General features: G+C 57.6%; 1 protein-coding gene across 8 annotated transcripts in view; it reads right to left on the bottom strand.

Annotated features, from left to right (window-relative positions):
* ZMIZ1 (zinc finger MIZ-type containing 1) overlaps positions 1-18,338 on the bottom strand; it is a 175,170-nt gene that overhangs the window by 10,244 nt on the left and 146,588 nt on the right. For 7 of the 8 annotated variants that reach the window (XM_081268295.1, XM_081268299.1, XM_081268297.1 and 4 more), the window contains 13 exons: positions 14,544-14,658; positions 13,352-13,569; positions 12,165-12,363; positions 10,964-11,254; positions 8,137-8,319; positions 6,536-6,613; positions 5,741-5,915; positions 5,228-5,369; positions 3,770-3,980; positions 2,352-2,457; positions 1,675-1,835; positions 618-685; positions 243-311 (listed from right to left, as the gene is read on the bottom strand). In XM_081268295.1, the coding sequence (XP_081124421.1) occupies positions 243-311; positions 618-685; positions 1,675-1,835; positions 2,352-2,457; positions 3,770-3,980; positions 5,228-5,369; positions 5,741-5,915; positions 6,536-6,613; positions 8,137-8,319; positions 10,964-11,254; positions 12,165-12,363; positions 13,352-13,569; positions 14,544-14,658 (2,016 nt within the window). The remainder of the gene's footprint in view (positions 1-242; positions 312-617; positions 686-1,674; positions 1,836-2,351; positions 2,458-3,769; positions 3,981-5,227; positions 5,370-5,740; positions 5,916-6,535; positions 6,614-8,136; positions 8,320-10,963; positions 11,255-12,164; positions 12,364-13,351; positions 13,570-14,543; positions 14,659-18,338) is intronic. The other variant, XM_081268298.1, reaches the window with a different exon arrangement.

Here is an 18,338-nt window from a genome sequence, read left to right as displayed (position 1 = left end):
GGAGCTGCTGTGGGGGTACTGCGAGCTTCCTGCCCTGGCTAGTTCTGTTCCCTCAGAACATGTTGGAACATTCATTTGCCCCAGGTCCAGAAATTCCCAAGGTAAAGTTACAGAGAGATCAGGGATGTGGTCAGGGTTCTGTCTGTCTGACCAGGGACGTGATCGTTGCTATCTGCAACCTCCCTCTCCTCCCCGCCCCCAGTCCCCCAATACTGGCCACAGTCCAGCCAGAGACCACTTACTGTTGAATGGCGTTCAGGATCCCCCACATGTACTGATCCACCTCCAGGCCCTCGAGCAGAGCAGTTTTACTGGAAGAGGAAAGGAGGGCCTTGGCCTTAGCTCTTGGGCTCAAGGAAGTGGGGCACAGCTGCCTGGCCCCACCCGTGCCCACCAAATCCCACCCCTGTTGCTGCTACACAGCAGGCGGCCCTGTGACAAAGGTTTCTTGCAGAGCCCATGGAACCCGAGCTCCTCTGCTGGGCTTTGGTTCTGATTTGCTTTTTGGCAGGTGAAAGTGGCTGTACCCCGGAGAAGGGGGACAGCCAAAGGGAGGGGGCGCTCCTCCCCTTTGCAGCCCCGTGGGGGAATTCTCTGCCAGGACAGTCATTACTCACTTGCACACAGGACACCTCCAGGTCCCTCGCTCACAATTCAATTGTAGATAGGACTCCAGGTCAAAGCACTGCAGAAGTGGAGACAGACAATAGACAGACAAATGGTTGAGACGAGGCCTATCAGAAGCTGCCTTGTGCACCTTGGGGAGACTTGGAAGACTGCCCTACCAGGGATGGGGACAAGCAGAGGGTGCAGCGAAAGGCATACCAACTTGTTTGCATGTGAACCAGCCCCTAGTCCCTCTGCCTGGCACCCTTCACACCCCTGACCCTACCTCACACCCTTTGAGATGGCTTCCTGGCCCCACATCCCAGCCATGTTGCCCTGTGAAAGCCTCTCAGTGAGGACAAGGGCAGTGTGGACTCTGACCACCCCTCTAGCCCAGCCCAGACACTGAGGACAGCTCTGATCACATCTATCCACCCGGCTGGTCAGATAAACAAAGTGACCAGGACATCCATCACACGCAACGTTCTCAGAAGGAGGGAGGCTCCTGTTCCCTGGCTTAGCCCTCGGGACCAGCCATGTTTGACCACAGGGTTCCGGGTGACGGCCCAGTGCCACTCAGCATGCCCTTATGGGCTGGCTCCTCACCCCTCTTCTGAGAGACCTTGCCTGAGCAGTCCCTACACAATGAATCTCTCCCAGCCTGGACTGTCCACATGCTCCTAGAGCCCCGTCACAGCCTACCTGGACTGTGACAATCCCTCATGCCCTCTCCTGAGTGCCTGCTTGAGGCAAGGCCCTGGACACAGCAGCTCACCAGGCAGAGGTGTCCCTGCTCTCAGGTCCTGGGCCAGCGGTGGTATCCTGGCAGGATTCCCAGTCAGAACTACCATCTGCCAGGATAAGGACTCTCTAACCCTGATCCTGTAGCCCTGGGGACCCAGGTCCTGACTTGGCAGAAAGGGTGCCCCAAGCATAAATGATGGCTGCAGGAGTAAGTGAAGGAAGCTGCTGACGGCGTCCTTGGGGCTCAGAGACAGGCCCTGCTGGCCCCTCGCCACCCCTGCCTGCTCCAGGTGCTTGTCTTAGAGCTGCCCTGGGAAGGCTCACCTGGACGTGTTTGCAGTCGTGGCCTCGGGCAGGCAGCTGGATGCGCCGGAATGTGATGGGGCACTTCAGAGATACCTTGATGGCTGTCTGCTCCACGCCGTCCTCCCCGTTGAGGGTGGTGTTGCCCGAGGAGGCAGCCACGCTGCTGAAGTTCCGCTTGACTGTGGGGTGGGAGACACAGGTGGTTGAGGGGGCCCAGGGGACGGGTCGACACACACACCTGAACACACCCTGGGTCCTCCCTGCCCATCAAGCACTGGAGAATGGAGCGCATTCTTTCAGGGGTCGTGCGGCCCAGCAATGAGGAATAGCAGCCTCCCAGTGTGACACGTAGGAGTGCTCATGCCCAAGGTAGGGACCTGCAGCTCCCCAATCTCTGCAGAACAGGATCGGCCTTGGCTAGCAATGGGGGACTTTCTGCAAAGTTCAGAAACCGTCTGGCACTTCTCTGATTTACTGGGTCAGCAAAAAAAAAAAAAGCCCCTCAGGCGCCTTTGCACTTGATTCTGGAGTATGGAAACGGAAACGGATGATGGCGCAAGGTGGCAGTATGAAGAGCAATACCAGAGGAAGAGGGGCCGTCTACACCCCACTGCCTAGGGCTCTCCCCAGGACAGGACCCCCTCCCAGGCCCAGCCGCAGGCTGTCACTCCTGTGCCTACCCAACACCCACTCACTTTTTGTGATGCAGTGCTCTGCAGGTAGGAGGCGCTTTTTGAGGAGGCCTTGCAGCACGGAGCGCACAGAAGGCCGGTGCACCAGCTGCAGCACGAAGAGGTGGGACTGCAGGAGAAAGCAGGAAGCCCGCTCAGTCCCCGCCCGCTGTCCCCAGCCCTGCCCCACCCGTAGCTTCTACAGCCTCTGTTGCCACGGCCCAGACTTTTGAGAGCTCAAGGTATTGCATCTCAAGGAGAGGGTCCCCCAGGACCAGGGATAAAGCCCAAGAATAGTCAGTGTATTCTAGTTGCAAGTCTGGGGCCTGAGCCGGGGTCACCACTCTCATGGCTATCTGTTTTCCATGTCGACAAGGTGGAAGAACTTATGGGACACGTGGCATCAGAATGGAACCCAGTGGCTTCCTACCCACCCCCACCCCGTACTGCTCCCATCCTGCGTCTTCAGCCCTTCCTGTCCCAGGGCGATGGGCTTTCCCCCCTCCAGGCCACCGTCCAGGACTGTCCACCCAGCCTCCTCACACTGATAGAGGAATGTCCTTGCCTAGCTCCCCTAGTCCTGTGACTCCCAGCTCTGTGGCCTCAGTGCTCCTGTACTTGCAAGCGCAGAACCAGAGCCTCTCTTCTCCTGGGTCCTCAAGGAGACCAGGAAAGCAGCACATGCGATTCACCCCATGCAAGCTGCCCCAGTACACCCCCATGTGCCAGCCCCGATCTGGGACAGCATGGCTCAGTCATGGTCCCAGATCAATGACTCCTAGGCTGGAGGGACAAGTGCTCACAAGTGTGGCACACACCCCTCCATGACAACAGGGCTGGTGGAGAAGGACAGTTAACTCTGGACTTAGTGGAGGTGGGTCTGGGGGAAAAGGTGGTTAGAATATAAAACACTTATACAGATGAGGTGAGTGCAGACCCTGGCTTTGAGGGATGCACCAGACTTCACAGAAGAGGGGTGCAGGTGGCCAGGGGAACCTGAGGAGTAAGGTGGAGATACGTGGACAGAGTGGAGTATAAAAGTGGAAGAGGCTGGGGCTGGGTGCCAAGAGCCAACGCCACGTGCGTGGCATTCGTGGAAGTTTGGGAAATAAAGTTTGTTCCTGCTTGAGTGGCTCGTGATTTTGTGCCCAGCCAGACTGCGGCAGCTGGGGTTGTGGCTCAGCCGTAGAGCACTTGCCTAGCAAGTACAAAGCCCTGGGTTCAATCCTCAGCACCACAAAAAATAAATAAATAAAATAAAGATATTGTGTCCAACTACAACTAAAAAATAAATATTAAAAAAAGGAGGGGGGAGGCTGAGTCTGAGATCAGAGCACAGTGGCTTCGATCACTCTGACAGCTGTGGGGTGGGGAACAGCAACCCAGGACGTAGCTGGAGGGGACCCGGGGATCCCACGAGCCCCACCCCGCCGCACACTCACACAGCAGCAGGCGGTGACGGTGATCTGGATGGTGTTGCGGCCTGGCTGGCACACGTGCTTGAGGTGCAGCGGCTTGTGTGAGGTCTTGTTGTCCCCACGCTCGATGGTGAGGGGCGTGGCGTTGACACTGACCTGCACCGAGGCGGGCCAGTTGGTGTTCATCTGCCGGTCCTCATGGTGGTAGCACTTGAACTGCAGTTCCAGGTCAGACCTGGGGGCAGGGCTCAGGTCAGCTCTGTGAGGCACCCTGGTGCCTCCAAACTACCATCACTCCTGAGTCCTGCAGGACGCGACCCCCACTGCTGCCCATTTCCCTGCCTGACCACCTCCTCGCTCATCCTGGAGATCCTGTCTCCAGTCAAAACCCACCCCCGCTGAGGCCCACCATTCCCATATAGCAATACCTCACAACAAAGACAGAGGGCCTAAAGGACAGACGCTATTGACAAGATGGACTGTGAGGTGGTTACACCCATCTCCAGGCCAATCAGGGGAGCAGCCTTCCACACGGGGCTCCCGGGTACGAAGTATGGGTAAACAGGGCCCACCTAGGTCTGCCCATGGGTGGAAAGTCTTGGCCCCTCCTGAACGAGTGTCCCAGCTCCTGTGTCCTGAATGCCCACTCACACAATAACAAGGTGTGTAAGTCTATGAGTGAGTGTGGAAGTGTGTAAGTCTATGAGTGTGGAAGTGTGCATGTGCCCAGAGCAGAGACCCATCTCCAGCCCTCAGGATGCTCACTGGGCAGCTGTCTAGTCCCAGGAAGGAGGAGGCAGCATGAGGGAGCCGTGCCTGAGGATGAAGGACCCAGGGGTAAGGGGTACAGGCTGGTTCTGGCATCCAGAGACCCAGGCCCAAGTCTTGGCTCTGCGACTTGCTAGCCCTGAGAACTCCCACCCTTTAAAGCACTTCTTTAGCCTTATTTCCTCAGCTGCCAAAGGGGAAAGCAATGTCACCACCCAAGATCACAGCAGGTTGTGAACACAGGGCCTGGCCCAGGAGGGGGCGCCTAGACCCCATACTTGAGTTCCCCATGTGAGTGGCAGTCCCGCCCAGTGGTCAGCCCCTTGCCCAGCCTCCCGTCAGTTCCAGCCTCATCTCTACATTTGAGGGTCTGGCCACATGAGCCAAGTTCAAATTCTTAACTGCTTTTTCCCTCTTGCCAACTCAGGGCCTCACCAGGGACAGCCTCCTTCTCAGCCACTTTTGTGGGTGGGCAGTCTCCCCCACACTCAGGACCTGGGTAAGTGATACTGCTTCCAGCCCCTGGGACACTGCGAGTGTCCCAGGAGCTCCCCAGAGCCTCACACAGGGCAGGGCCCAATCAATGATGCTGAACAGGTGAAGGTAGCAGGAAGCTGCTGCTACCACCCATGCAAGGCCACACCGGGCCCGGGGCAGTCTGTGGTGTTGTGGGAGCTCCCCCGTCCCACCTGGGCTGCGCCCCGCTACACTCACCTCCACATGAGCGTCTGGTGGACCGTGGGCCGCAGGTGAAACACGTGGTTGCTGACAGCCAGGTTGTGCTCCAGGCGGAAGGGCTCCAGCACCACGCCATCCCGCACAGGGAACGTGAGCCGCAGCTCGTCATTGTGGTTGGCTGGGGAGGGACAGGGGCCGGATGAGCCACAGGCTGCCACGGGAACAGTGGCATAGGCTCTGGGGCCTTGGGTGGGACTCACCCCCGTGAAACCGCCTGGGTTGCTAGCTCAGAGGAACTTGGGGCTGGGCCACAGAACCCCACAAGCTGGGCTGTGATCAAGTACACACCAGGGAACCAGGGAGCCCACCTGTGCCCTCCCATGACCCCTGGGCCTCCCTGCTCCGGAATTTTAGGCTCCTCCTCCTGGCTTCCTCCCCAGCCTTTGGCCACCCAGGTGGGTGGGCAGCCCAAATTCTAAGCCCCCTACTCCTGGCCCACTGGGGGCTCCCAGGTGAAAATGACTGGAGAGGAGACTGCGGGGTCCTCACCTGGGGGTGGCGGCAGAGCGCTCATATTTGGCTTGATGTCAGGTGGGAAGGGCGGTTTAACATCTTGACTGGGGGACAGGTAGGGAGGGATGCTGCTCCCAGGGGTCATGGGGGGCGTGGGGTTCCCTGGAACGGGCGAGTGTGGGTAATTTGCCACAGGAACTGGCCTGGGAGGCTGGAAGGAAGAGAAACCACAAGTAAGATATGGGGTCACAGGGAGGGAAAGGACCTGGCTGTGGACACAGCCCCACATTCTCCAGGGCCCACGAGGGTGACCACTCACTCCCCCTAGTGGAGGAGTCTCCCAGGAAACCAGTCTCCTATGGATTCCGCTCTCCCTGGAAGAGTACACCCCACCCTTCATCTGATCTCACACCATGAGCTGCTTCAGTGCCAGGAGAATGCAGATTTCCAAACCCATTTGACAAATGGGGACACTGAGGCTCAGGGTAACTGGGGACTTGTCTAATCTACCCTAGGAGGAGAGGAGAGCTGGGACCGGCCAGGCTGCCTTCCCACATCATGACTTGAGGCCACAGCGCCCAGCCCCAACCCATGGAGGTCCCCAGGAGCCCTTCTCCTCTCAGTCCTCGCCTTGTTCCCTCTCAGACCCACAATCCTCGTCGGCTCACCCACACAGAACTGTGGGCATCTGGGCCCCAAAGCAGATGACCAGGAGGTGTATGCCCCACCCGTGGACACTGCCATCCAGAGAGGCTGGGCAGGCACAGCGAGGACCTCTGGATCCTCCTGCTGCCCGAGGGTGAGAGGTCTGAAGACTCAATGGGAACATACCCTGTTGACATTCCCTTGGCTGTAGTTACTGTAGCTGCTCCCCGAGAAGGTGTTATTTTGTCCATTAAACTGTTCTGGCTGTTAAAACAAGAGAAGCAATGGTAGGAGCGGAGCAGGAGGCAGGGGCGCCCTCCCTTCTGACGGCGCTGGAGACTGCCTGGAGAACAAGGGGATGCTGAGGAGGCTCTGCCTGGGCGGGAAGGAGGGCGGAGCAGGGCGTCCCCCAGGGACCGTGTTCTGCCCCCTCCATCCATAGTGACTAATTTAGCAAAAGAGCCCAGCAAAATAGCAACACAAGCGCTGCTGAAGTCAGAGCAAAAATGGTAAACCCACGTGGCAGATGGCCGCGTATGCTGGCACGGTTCTTTGGCAAGTAAATGCAAAATAGTGACGTCTTCTTCATGCCTGAGAATGTATTTTATAAAAATCCGGAAGGAAAAGTCTGGATGCCTTAAGAGGTTTATCATAGTATTATTTCAAAAGTGAAAAATCAGAAATAACACAAACATCCAACAGAGGGAGAGAGTAGTAAATCAGGGTGAGATTGTTGGAGTATTAGGCAACTGTGAAAAGGAAGGATGAGCCAGGCGCGATGGCACATGCCTGTAATCCTAGCGGCTTGGGAGGCTGAGGCAGGAGGATTACAAGTTCAAGGCCAGCCTCAGCAACTTAGTGAGGCCCTAAGCAACGTAGCAAAACTATCTCAATATAAAATATAAAAAGGGCTGGGTTATAGCTCTGTGGTTAAGCATCCCTAAGTTCCAACCCTGGTACCAATACAAACAAACAAAACAAAACAAAACAAAACAAAACAAAAAAAACCCCCCAAAAACCCACACAGAAAAGAAAAAGAAAAGTGAGAGTAACAGAGACACTATAGCAATAGGTAGTATGCTTATTAACTCAGATTAGGTTAAAAAAAAGATGCAAAATTATAGGTGTAGCTGGGAACAGTGGCTTATGTCTGTAATCCCAGCTACCTGGGAGGCTGAGGCAGGAAGGTCACAAGTGTGAGGCCAGCTTGAGCAATTTAGTAAGACCCTGTCTCGAAATAAAAAATAAGAAAGGCTGGGAATGTAGCTCAGGGGTAGAGCACTTGCCAAGTATGTGTGGGGCCCTGGGTTCAACCCCCAGTAACAAGAAACAAAAAGATCACAGCTGTAATAAGAGTTTTATAATGTGTTGGTTTAGAATAAAATGTTAATATAGTCAGAGTGTATAGTTTTCTTTTGAAAAAGGCATTTCCTTATTGTTATTATCTTGTGTGTGCCATTTATGAGCAGGAAAGCCTCATCTAAACCCATAAGAACAGGAACCAAGGGGCTGGGGATATAGCTCAGTTGGTAGAGTGCTTGCCTTGCAGGCACAAGGCCATGGGTTCAATCCCCAGCGACACACACACAAAAGAACAGGAGCCGAGAGAGAGGCCAGTCTGACTTCCTGGCCTGAAACAGCTCTGAGCATACCCAGAAAACCAGAACCGCCCCCACCCTGCCCTCTGGTGTCTTGGGGGGACTCATGCAGCCCTAGAATGTCACCAGTGAGGTTGAGGATATGAATGTTAGGAGGGTAGTGAGGTACCCGGAGGTGGTGGGACTCACCTTGTAATACTGCCCCATGTTGACCGTGGGGGGCGGGTACTGCCCGGTGCTGGGCTGGCTCGGCATCCTTTGCCCAGGGTAGTTGGGAGAGGTGAGTGGCCGTGGGGGATTGGGGGTGGGGTACTGGCCTGGCTGGGTGGGGAACTGGCTGTTTGGTCCGTATTGCTGGTTTCCATAGTTGGGCTGTGGTGGCAGGAAAAGGAGAGGGGAGAGGTCACCAGTGTTTTGTAGCCCAGCTGCTCACTCCAATGCCGGGACCAGGCCTACCTCCCGACCATGGACCCTGCTGTCCTTCTACCCTGAAATGGCCGGCCTGGTGGAGAGGAAAGGCTGAACCTAACGAGCCCCTTCTTGCCTCGACACCTGGGGACATTATACTCTGTCTGTCCAACTCATGGGACACCTCTCCATATGGTCATTTGTCCTGAGGCACATGCCCTTGGGACTCTCGGGCCACTTCCAGAGCTTCTCAGTCCTGCCATTTTGAGGAGGCTCTTTCTAAAGTCCCCCTCTGTGTCTCTCCTAGTGTTTGCTTCAGGTCCATGTTCCCCAGGGTGCACCTAAATGTGACAGGGAAATGCAAGCCATAGAATGCTCTTCCAGAAAGCTGACACCCCCAGTTATTCTGAGGCTGAGTCTGGGTAGCACTGTCCCTGAACCCCACACTGAGCAGAACACACACACGTTCAGTTCCAGGCCATCACCAATCAGTTGTCCATGCAGAGCCTGGGAGACCTCTCCAGTAAAGGGACAAGATAACCTCTTCCTGGAGAAGCAATTTAGAGAAGATTCAGCGCCACTCTCCAAGTCCAGAGTCAGGTGATGCTCAGGCCCACCTACAGCCCAGACCCCCAGAAAATGACCTCCCGTGGAGTCGCCGGTTTCTTCTTCCTTCTCTGTTGACATTCTTGTCTCAGTGTCTCTCCAGTCCTCTTGGCTTAGAGATCCAGTTGGTGACCATGCCCCAGTGCCTGGCAGGAAGCAGGAGCTCAACCAATGAATGAAGGGCTTGGGGCACACACGAGTGGTCAGCGCTGAAGGACCTTCCATGATGCACACTGTCAGGACCTGGTGGCTGCTCTGTGAAACTGTGACCCTCCTTGCTGCAGATGTGAACCTGGATGGCACCTGCCCTCATCTGGGACCAGATGACCTGACTCCAGCCCGCCCTAAGGCTGATCATTCAAATGTGGAGGCGCCGTAGTGAGGAGGGGGCAACCTTCCCACAGGGGTCAGGCCAAACAGGTGGAAGCATCCAGCACTGCAATCCAGGACCAGGCAGTTTGTAATGGGACAGCAGTGTTCCAGGAGGACGACAACTTCTTCAGGAAAGATGAACAGGAACTCTTGGGGTGTTCTCCCGGGGCAGGCATCACATCGGTGCAGGTGCGGGCTTAGCATTAATGACCAGGGCTCTGCAGTAGCCACGTTTGAGATTACCTGCTTTATGCTGGCTGCCCAAGGTTCAGCTCACAGAAGCAACCCCAGGGCAGCCAGTGGGGACACTGCAAGTGTCAGCATAGGGGGACTGAGAAGAGAGCTCAGAAATAGCGGGGGCTCTGCGCTGGGAGTGAGGCCAGCCAAGGCCTGGGAGGGGGTCCATGGTCCTTTGCTGGCCCCTCCCTGAACCAAGGGATCAAGCCTTGACCCAGCCTCCTGGATGTTTGAGGACGGCTCCCAACCTTTGAACGGCTCCCCTTTGATCACAGGACACCTCCGCTGGTGCCAAGTCACCCAGCTTGTGCTAGAGGAGATGCTGAGGGGGCTGCACAGACGTTCAAGGACCTTATGCTCTTTGGGATTGAAACTCACTGCAAGTCCGACCTGAAGGCCACAGCAGGGAACCAGGCAGGAGGAGGAAGTGGACCTGACAGAGAGCCAGGGCCTGCTGCAGAGGTGAGCAAATGGGTAGGCTTCACGAGCATTCAGGACTCTGGAATCCCAGTGTCTCCTGCAGGTGAACTAAATCCTTACGTGGTGCCAAGATGGGCCAGTGGCTACCAATTTGTTCTCCCGTGTCACTGGGGGTCTGGTAAGACTCCCTTTCTCTGGCCTCCTGTGGAGTTCTGTACCACCTGCAGTGTTCCTTTATGGGTTCCGGTTTAAGTCGTTTCTTTCCTGCTTTAGTCTTGGGTTCCTGAGGCAGGAGGTGTGGGTTTTGCTTCCTTGAGTCTTCCCTAGCACCTCTCCTTAGCTGACTGTGTGCCCAAGAGCCAGCCACTGCCCCTAGCATGGCTGAGGCTGATGGAGATGTGTCCCAGTACTGTGCAGCTGCCTGCCAATCATTGATCTCTCTCTCTCTCTCTCTCTCTCTCTCTCTCTCTCTCTCTCACACACACACACACACACACACACACACACACACACACACATTTAAAGGGCATCGTCTCAGCTCTTGCTCTTAGGGGGAAGCCGGGAAGCCCTCGTGTGGACGTGAACCCCTGTTCTTCACGCAGTCACCCAGGCAGCATCTGAGGCAGGACAGAGAGAGTAGCAGCAGTGGCTACTGGTTACTAAGAAGGACTTCTTGTACATGACCTCAGCCAGGAACCCAGGCAGCCCAGTAGGTGAACTGGACTGTAAGTGCTTTTACAAATGAAGAAACGGTGGCTCAGGGAGGGGGCCTGACTTGCTCAAGGACTTCTGGGTGGGAAGCAGCAGAACCAGGTCTCAACCCCAGGTGCCCCAGCTCACAGAGTCCTGCTGCGTGGCCCAGGTTTTCTGCTGGTCCAACTGTGCCCTTTCCACGGTAGCACCCACAGCCCTGGCACCTTCAAGCCCAGACCTCCCACTGCCCTCTGCAGCCCTGCAAGCTGCTGCAACTCACCTCTCCGGGGTATGGCCTCTTTATGCTCTGAATGGGAAGGGACTGGGGCCGGGGGCCTGGATAGGTCTGCTGGGGCATCCGCTGCCCGTGCGTGCCAAAGGGGCTGATGCCGGGCGGCCGGGGCTGGTTCATGCCCATGGGAGGGCCGCTCATCCCCGAGGGTGTCATGCCAGCCGCCATGCTGGCAGGGTTCATGCTGCCCCCCATGGAGGCAGGCCCCCGAGGCCCGGGCTGGTTCATGAATTGGCTGTTATACGCCTGGGTGGGACCCATCTGGAAAGAGGAACAGACCTTCAACGGGAGAAGAAGAAGAAAAAAAAAAGAATAAAATGCCACATGCATTGAAAGTGCAGGGAAGAAGGGGGGTTAGGGGAGGGAGCACATTCCTGTGTGGCTGCTGCTGGAGACCAGGCCCCAAGGGACCCCGTCCTCCTGGGCTCACTGCTGTCCTCTGCAGGCCACACAGGGAAGATGCAGCTCCAGGGTGTTATGGAGTGGGGTGGGGAGCAGTCACTCCAATGCACAGGCAGCATTTCCAGGGAAGCAGGCAGGGGACGGGGAAGAGTGTGCAGGGTGAGGAGGGACATGGGGAGTGGCACTGGAGGGTGGAGGCAGATGAGGATGGAGGCTGAAGCCCCTTTCCTGGAAGTTCTGGTCCTTGGGTAATGGAGACACACCCTCCGTCCACAAGGTCTGACTCAGTTCCAGTTTTCACTTCCGCTATGTGGTCCCCACCTCCACACCTCCTGTCCTGCATTGCTATGGGGGTCCTCCTGCTCACACCCCAGGGCCTTCCTGAACTGGCACAGGTAGCAGATGCACCAGCGGGCCTACCCAGGGCCCCGCCCCAGGCCTCCAAAGTGTTCTGGGAGACGGGTTGGTAACAGGACTATCTGTCAACACTGAGCCTACTCTTGGGTGAACAGGGGGGCCAGACAGCAATACAGAACCTCTTTCCTCGTATGCAGGCACACCAGCCCACACCGAACACACTCAAGCTCCCACATACCCGCACCGCACCCAACCAGGCTGCCACACTCACATACGAACACGCAGTCTCTGTGTGCCTCAGAGAACACCCAGCGCACCCTGGCACCATCGGCTCTCCAGCACACACAGCCCCACAAGCATCTGCACTCTGACTGACTTCCCAGGCTGTCTGTCCGGGCCAGGCTGGGGCAGGATGAGCGGGAACCCTTACCGGTCCATACTGGTTAATGTCCTTGTTCTGCGTCTCCTGCAATGCTGCCACAGTGGCCGTGGCCGTGGCAGTGGCTGTGGCTGCCGCTGCTGCTACTGCAGCTGCTGCAGCAGCAGCTGCCGGCTGAGTGAAATCAGCAGGTGGCCTGGTGTGTGGAGGGATGCCCATGCCGCCAGGGGCACTGGGACCCCCAGGGTAACTGCAGGGAGGAGAAGGACGGAAGAGTCAGACACTGCCTGCGCCTAAAGATGAACTCAGGACTAATCTGGGGCTGGGGGTAGGTGGGGATGGGGCTATCCCGGGGCCTTGGACTCCAGCTGTTGGGTGTATGAGGCACTCAGATGCAGAGACCAGAGGGAACAAGGGACTCCTGAGGTTGGCAGCCATGGTGCCACTCAGAGATGACCAGTCCCTATGCCTGGAGCCCTGGCTGTTGTGACACCCTCACCACATGCTCTGGGTCGCCTGGTCAGCTGTCCTCTAGGGGTCGCTGGGCCCCAGCAAGCCTGAGCAACTTGCCCAAGGCACTCAGGCACTGAGAGCAGAGCTGCAGATGCAGCGCCAGGTGCGCCTGACACCTGAGTTAACCAGCAGGCTGTACTGCTCTACCAGCCCCAGGCCAGAAACCCAGCAGGGCTGAGGTCTGTACAGGAGCCAGGGAAGGTTAAAGCCAAGGTGGGGGTTTTGCTAGGGTAGGGTGGGCACCTCTGCTTGTCTGCGTCTGCCCTGGAACATCCCTGGAACTCCTTCCTGGGGTTCCCTGCTTCCTTCACAGACCAGCAAGACACAGTGGCTTTTCCTTGGTTGCTTAACAAGCCTGGGCAAGTGGGAGAGCCCTTTCTAGCTGCTCTGCAGCTCTCCTGGTTCAGCTCTCTCGATGGCTTCCAATATAAAGATATGAGGCAGAGAAGAGTCACTAGAGTGAGAACCTAGTAGCCCTCCACTCCTGCCGGCCCAAGAGCGTGCCACTCAGAGATGACCAGTCCCTATGCCAGGACACGGCCCAGCTGCCACAGCACTGAATCTGCAGGCCAGCCCAGACAACTGAGGGGACGGCCAGGAATGAGACAAGTGACAGCCCCTGCCCAAGCTTCTCAGGCTAGGAAGCATGACACTGAGAATTCAACTGAACCCTCGCATGTAGATGGAGGGTGGACATACGGCCAAGCTCCCCGCTGCCCGCTCACCTGGCCCCGAAGCCGCCGCTGCCGGGGTAGTTGGGCCGGCCATACACGCTCTGCTGGATGTAGGGCTGGGCGGGGCCGGCCTTGGCCGAGAACTGCTGCTGCTGCCCAGCGAACTGCGGGGAATTGAGGCCGGGGTTGCTGGTGGTCATGCCCGACGCCATGGGGTTGCCGCCTGGATTCATAGGGTTGTTGGCATTGGCCATAGGGTTCCCAAGGACCTGTGAGCAAAGAGAGTGGTTATCCCCCAAACTGGTACCCGAGGTGGCATGGAGACAAAAATGGAGAAACAGAGAGGGGGAGGGAGGAAGAGGGAAAGAGGGGGAGGACAACAGAGGAAAAGTAGGTGGCGGTGCAGAAGGACTCCCAGAGTTTACAAGGGGGTAGGCTGGGAAGCAGGCAGCGGCAGGGGGCGGGGGGGGGATGAGGGGACGCTCTGACCAAGGTCCACTAGGTCTGGGCAGTTCTGGAGAAGGGAGTGAGGCTGGGCCTGCAGCAGGTGGTGAGTACTGGACTCCTCGGTCCCTGGCCTACAACAGGGTCTGGATGCCCAGAGGGTTGGGCACACAGAGGCCCCAGGCTGCTACTCTGGAGGGCAGAGGACCTGGCCAAGAGGCCTCCTGGGGCCTGAGATGACACAGAAGCACAATGGCTCACTCCAGCGTGGCAACCAGCCTTGAGCCTTCCAATGGGGCTGTGGCTGACAGAGGTTGGGTGGGTGGGAGACCCTCTGTCAGGGAGTAAGAAGGGAGGAGGAAGGAACAAGCTGGAGACAGGCTTGACTAGGGGGATGACTGAGGGCTTGTCACAAGGTCAGTGCATGACCTTTTTTGCTGAAGTCTGACCAAGGGCATCTAGAGTCAAAGAACCCAGACTACACAGGAAGTTCTCCTGCTTATTTAACCAGAGTAAATGTGGCTAGGGAACATCCTTGTAACCCATCCAATGAAAGTCAATCTCCCAGGAAGGCTCTAGGATGGGGACAGTCCACAGGGGCTCAGTTGTAGCCCTCCTAGGTAGGTGCAGACCCTAACTGGGGTGGAGATGTGCTGGCATCTGGGTGTACCCTGAAAACAGGGGTGCCAGCTACAGCCTGGGAGAGCCAGGGGGACTGGCACGACAGGGGGACCTGGGGGCCTCAGGAATGAGGGGGTGCCTGGAAGAGGCTGTGGGTGAGGGCAAGACAGGCTCTTACCTGGCTCTGCGATGTGTTGGTCACTCCCCAAACCGTGGTGACCACGGACAGGGAGCCGGGAGGCTGGTTGGTGTTCTGCTGCCAAGGGACAGAGTCATAGGGGAATGACCCATCACTGCAGAGGGAGACAGAGGGAGGTCCTCAGGGGCTGGTGCACAGGGCTTGGGTGGGGCCATGTTCTTCACCCCATCATTCTGCCGCTGCTGCAGCAAGTCCCAGGTGACCCCATCCCAGTTAGCACAACCCTCCACCCCCAAGCCTCTTGTGGCACCTGGTACAGAACAGGTGGGCCTTGCATGGCGGCAGGCTGTACAGAGAGTGCCTCCCCCATCCCTGAGGGGCCAACCCTGTGTCCGCCTGCCTCACCTTGGCCCCAAGTCCACAGTCCATGAAACGGAAGGAAGCCGTGTGTCCTGAGGCTTGACCTACGCCCCTTCTGCAATCACGCTAACTCTGTGCAGCCCTCCAGGAAGAGCCAGGTCCCTGCACCACCTCCCCTGGGGGACTGCTGGGCCCCTTCTCAGCAGAGGCTAAAAGGGTTTGTGGTGGAGAACCTCAGCTCTTCCCACCCCCTCATAGCAGGCTGGCTACTGAGCCCAGCTGGCCTGGCCTTTGGAATGCAGGCTTCTTAGGTCACCCTTCCCTCCTGACCGAGGACAATGCAGGTACAGGCCAACCTGCCTTAGTCCTTCCCCTGCCCCCTCCCATCTCTTGTGTGCATCTCTGCTGAGCTAATCCCCTGCAACACCTAAGACCCTCAGCACAATCAAAGTCCTTCAGTGGCTTCCAGTGTTGACAAGGCAAAGTCCAAATGCACGCTGAGAATGATTTACCCACTAACTCCACGGACCTCGCATCTATCCAGCTCTGCCTCTGAGCTGCCCTGGACGCCTCCCCTCCCTGACCTTGCATCAGGCCTGCCAGTGCCCATCTGACCTGGTGAAGTCTCTCCAAGGAGCCCTCAGCATCAGAGCCAAAACTTAACTCCCCCCACGTCCTGTCCCAGGCGAGGAGTGGCCAGCAAGGTCTCCTGCCAACCGCTGAGGTGCGGGAGCAGGGAGGGCGCCTGCAGATCTCAGGGAGGAACAGGAGCTTGAGAAGGAGCAGGTGGGGTCACAGCATGAAGACCTGCAGGGGTCCCAGCCCCGGTAGGGACTGAGCTGAGGCCACAACACCCCTAGAACCTGTGCCGGGTCTCCTGTGCCACCCTGCCAGGGAGGCCACAAAGTCCCAGCACACAGGCCCCAGGAAGGGCAGAAAAGCAGAGCGCCCCACATCTGTGGCCCCAGCGAAGCCCACAGAGCACCGTGTGTGCGCGCATATGCACACACGTGAGCCACGCTAGAGACGGGGTCTGGCAGAGGGCAGGGTGGTGGGAAACAGCTCGTGCCTTCCTTAGGAAACTCAGTCCAAGGTGAAGGCTCACCTGAGCCCTGCCCGAGGGGCCATCCAGTCCTGGAGGCTGGGGTGGAGGTGGTGGAGGTGCTGAGGGCACTGCACTCACGGGAATGCAAGTGGGTACGAAAACCAGCCCGAGGCCAGCGCTCCAGGAGGGAGTCCCGCGTGCCAGGCAGGAGTGAGGAGCCAGCGCAGCTGCTCTGGTGCCTGTGCTGCCTGGGTGGGTCCTTGGCGATGCTGGTCAGGTGGTGGGACCCTGCAGCGGGCTGTGTCACTGGGGCTCACTTGCCCTTCCCCTGCCTCGGCCACCTCTCTCCTTATCTCCTTCTGCCTGGGGTCTCTTTTCAGAGGTCACCTGTGTGGAGGGGCTGGCCCGGCCTAGCCCTGCCCTCCTAGGATAAGAGCCATCTCTGCCCCACACTCCTTCTCTCCCTTTCCCTGGCTTTTGAGTATTTCCACAGCACTTTACCTCAGTTATGATCATCTATTTTGTTATTACCCTCAGCAAGAGCAGAGCCCTGTGTTTGTTCAGCATCTACCTGGACCCTGAGAGTGAGCTAGACCTGGATGTCTGCAGTCCTCAGTGAATCGAAATACTGAGGGACAAGGGCGCTGGCCTGTGGCCTGTCTCTAAAGGGAGTCCCTGAGCTCTAGGAAGCTCCTGCCCACCCTGCACCAGCACAGACTTCCCCCCTGTAGACCAAAGGAGGTTTCCAGTCTCGCCCTGCACAGGGGTCCTAGAGCAACTCGGCCTCACTGTTCTGGACCCTGATGCCCATCCAGAGGCTGACCCTGGATGCAGGTCCTGGTTCTACTCCTCACGAGCTCAGGGTCCCGGTGCAAATCCCCACATTGCTCCTTACATAAAACGGGCAAGCATGATGCCCCCCTCTATTCCTTCGGTGTTTTCTAGGTATAGGTCACAAAAACACGAGTGGGTCAGGACACTGAGCCAGCACGAGAGGAAAAAGTGATCAAGCCTGAGCTCACAGTAGGACGAATGCTATTCCTTAACCTTCTGTGTTGGTCTAAAACACACATGGGCTGTGGGATACTGTGTGTCTTCACCGTAGGTCTCAGGTGCTAAGACTGATGCGGCTCAGAGACGAAAAGGCTTCCTCAATTGGAAAGTGACACACTCATGACTCATGATGTCTGATGGGGAAAGAGCAGGAGTAGAATCTGGGGGAGCGATGAACTCAGCCACACAGACAGGATGAGGGTCAGCGCTGCTGCTGGAAGGAGGGAGCACAGACAGCAACAGAGCTGGCAGCCTGGGGACCAGGAGCCTAGAGGAGCAGGCTAGAGCAACATGGGAAAGAAAAAAAAAAAAAAAAAAAAAAAAAAAAACCTAAGCAGGCTCCTTGGGAATCTGTGCAAAGGACCCCCTGTTCTCCCAGGGAGGCAGCTGAGCATGAGGTGGTTCCACGGTGGCAGAGCAGCATCTGGCAGGGAGGCCCTGCAGGAGACAGTTTTAAAAACAGAGATCCCCAGATCCCTGACACTCACTGTCCTGCAGGGCTCGCAGCCCAGGTGTGCTGGATAAACACAGGTTCCCCCGGCAACGGAGCAAAACACAAGCTTGAGTCTGTTTTCTCTCCCCAGAACTCTAGCCCACAAGTTCCCACTGACCCTCCAGGCTGATGGTGGTGTAGACAAGGTTTCTGTCCTTTTAGAACTTGCCTGGCCATGCTCAGGAAGTGACCCCCCTCTGGGGCCCAGGCAGCTGCTGGCTCACCACCTCTGCAGGGGAGGCCCCTTGCTCATGGGGATACTGTGCTGGAGGCCCACAGGCAGCTCCTGACTGCCCTGCAGCTCTGTGGGTGGGCCTTGTGGGAGGAAACTGGCTCCTTCCTGTTTCGCCCACTCCACCCCAAACTCGGTGAGAAGCAAAGTTAACTAATGTTCCCAAAGTGGGCATCCCACTGCCTGGCTGGAAGGGTCACTGTCCCAGAGAAAAGGTGCACAGCAGCGTGCACATGGCATGCTGAGGATGCGTGCATATCCGGGGCTCTGCTGCTTTGCTGCCTTGCACACTGGGGACAAGAGAGCGCACTGGGGAGCGTGGTCTTGGTCTTGGGGCCTCTGTGTGCACCTGCTACAGAAGCAGAAGTGGCAGCCGCGCTGGTGCAGCTGTGACTCATCCCGTGTGGGACAGATGCTCCTGCCAGCACTGAGGGCTCTCGCCCCCGCAGGCCGCCACAGCAGCCAGCCCTCCTGCGTCCGCCTGGACTCATGTAGTCCCAGGGGGCTACCTGGTCCCTGTGCCCAGGCAGGGGCTTGGCTGTGGTGGGAGGGAAGCCTGGGGCAATATAGAGAAGGCCCCAGGGGCTTTAGGGGATAACTGGAGACCCCTTCTGATCCCCTGACAAGCACTGGTGACCCTGCAGGCACGCT

The sequence above is a fragment of the Spermophilus citellus genome, assembly GCF_964194105.1.
Source record: "Spermophilus citellus genome assembly, chromosome: 15".
Classification (NCBI taxonomy): Eukaryota; Metazoa; Chordata; class Mammalia; order Rodentia; family Sciuridae; genus Spermophilus; species Spermophilus citellus.
This window is presented reverse-complemented; position numbering and strand designations above follow the sequence as displayed.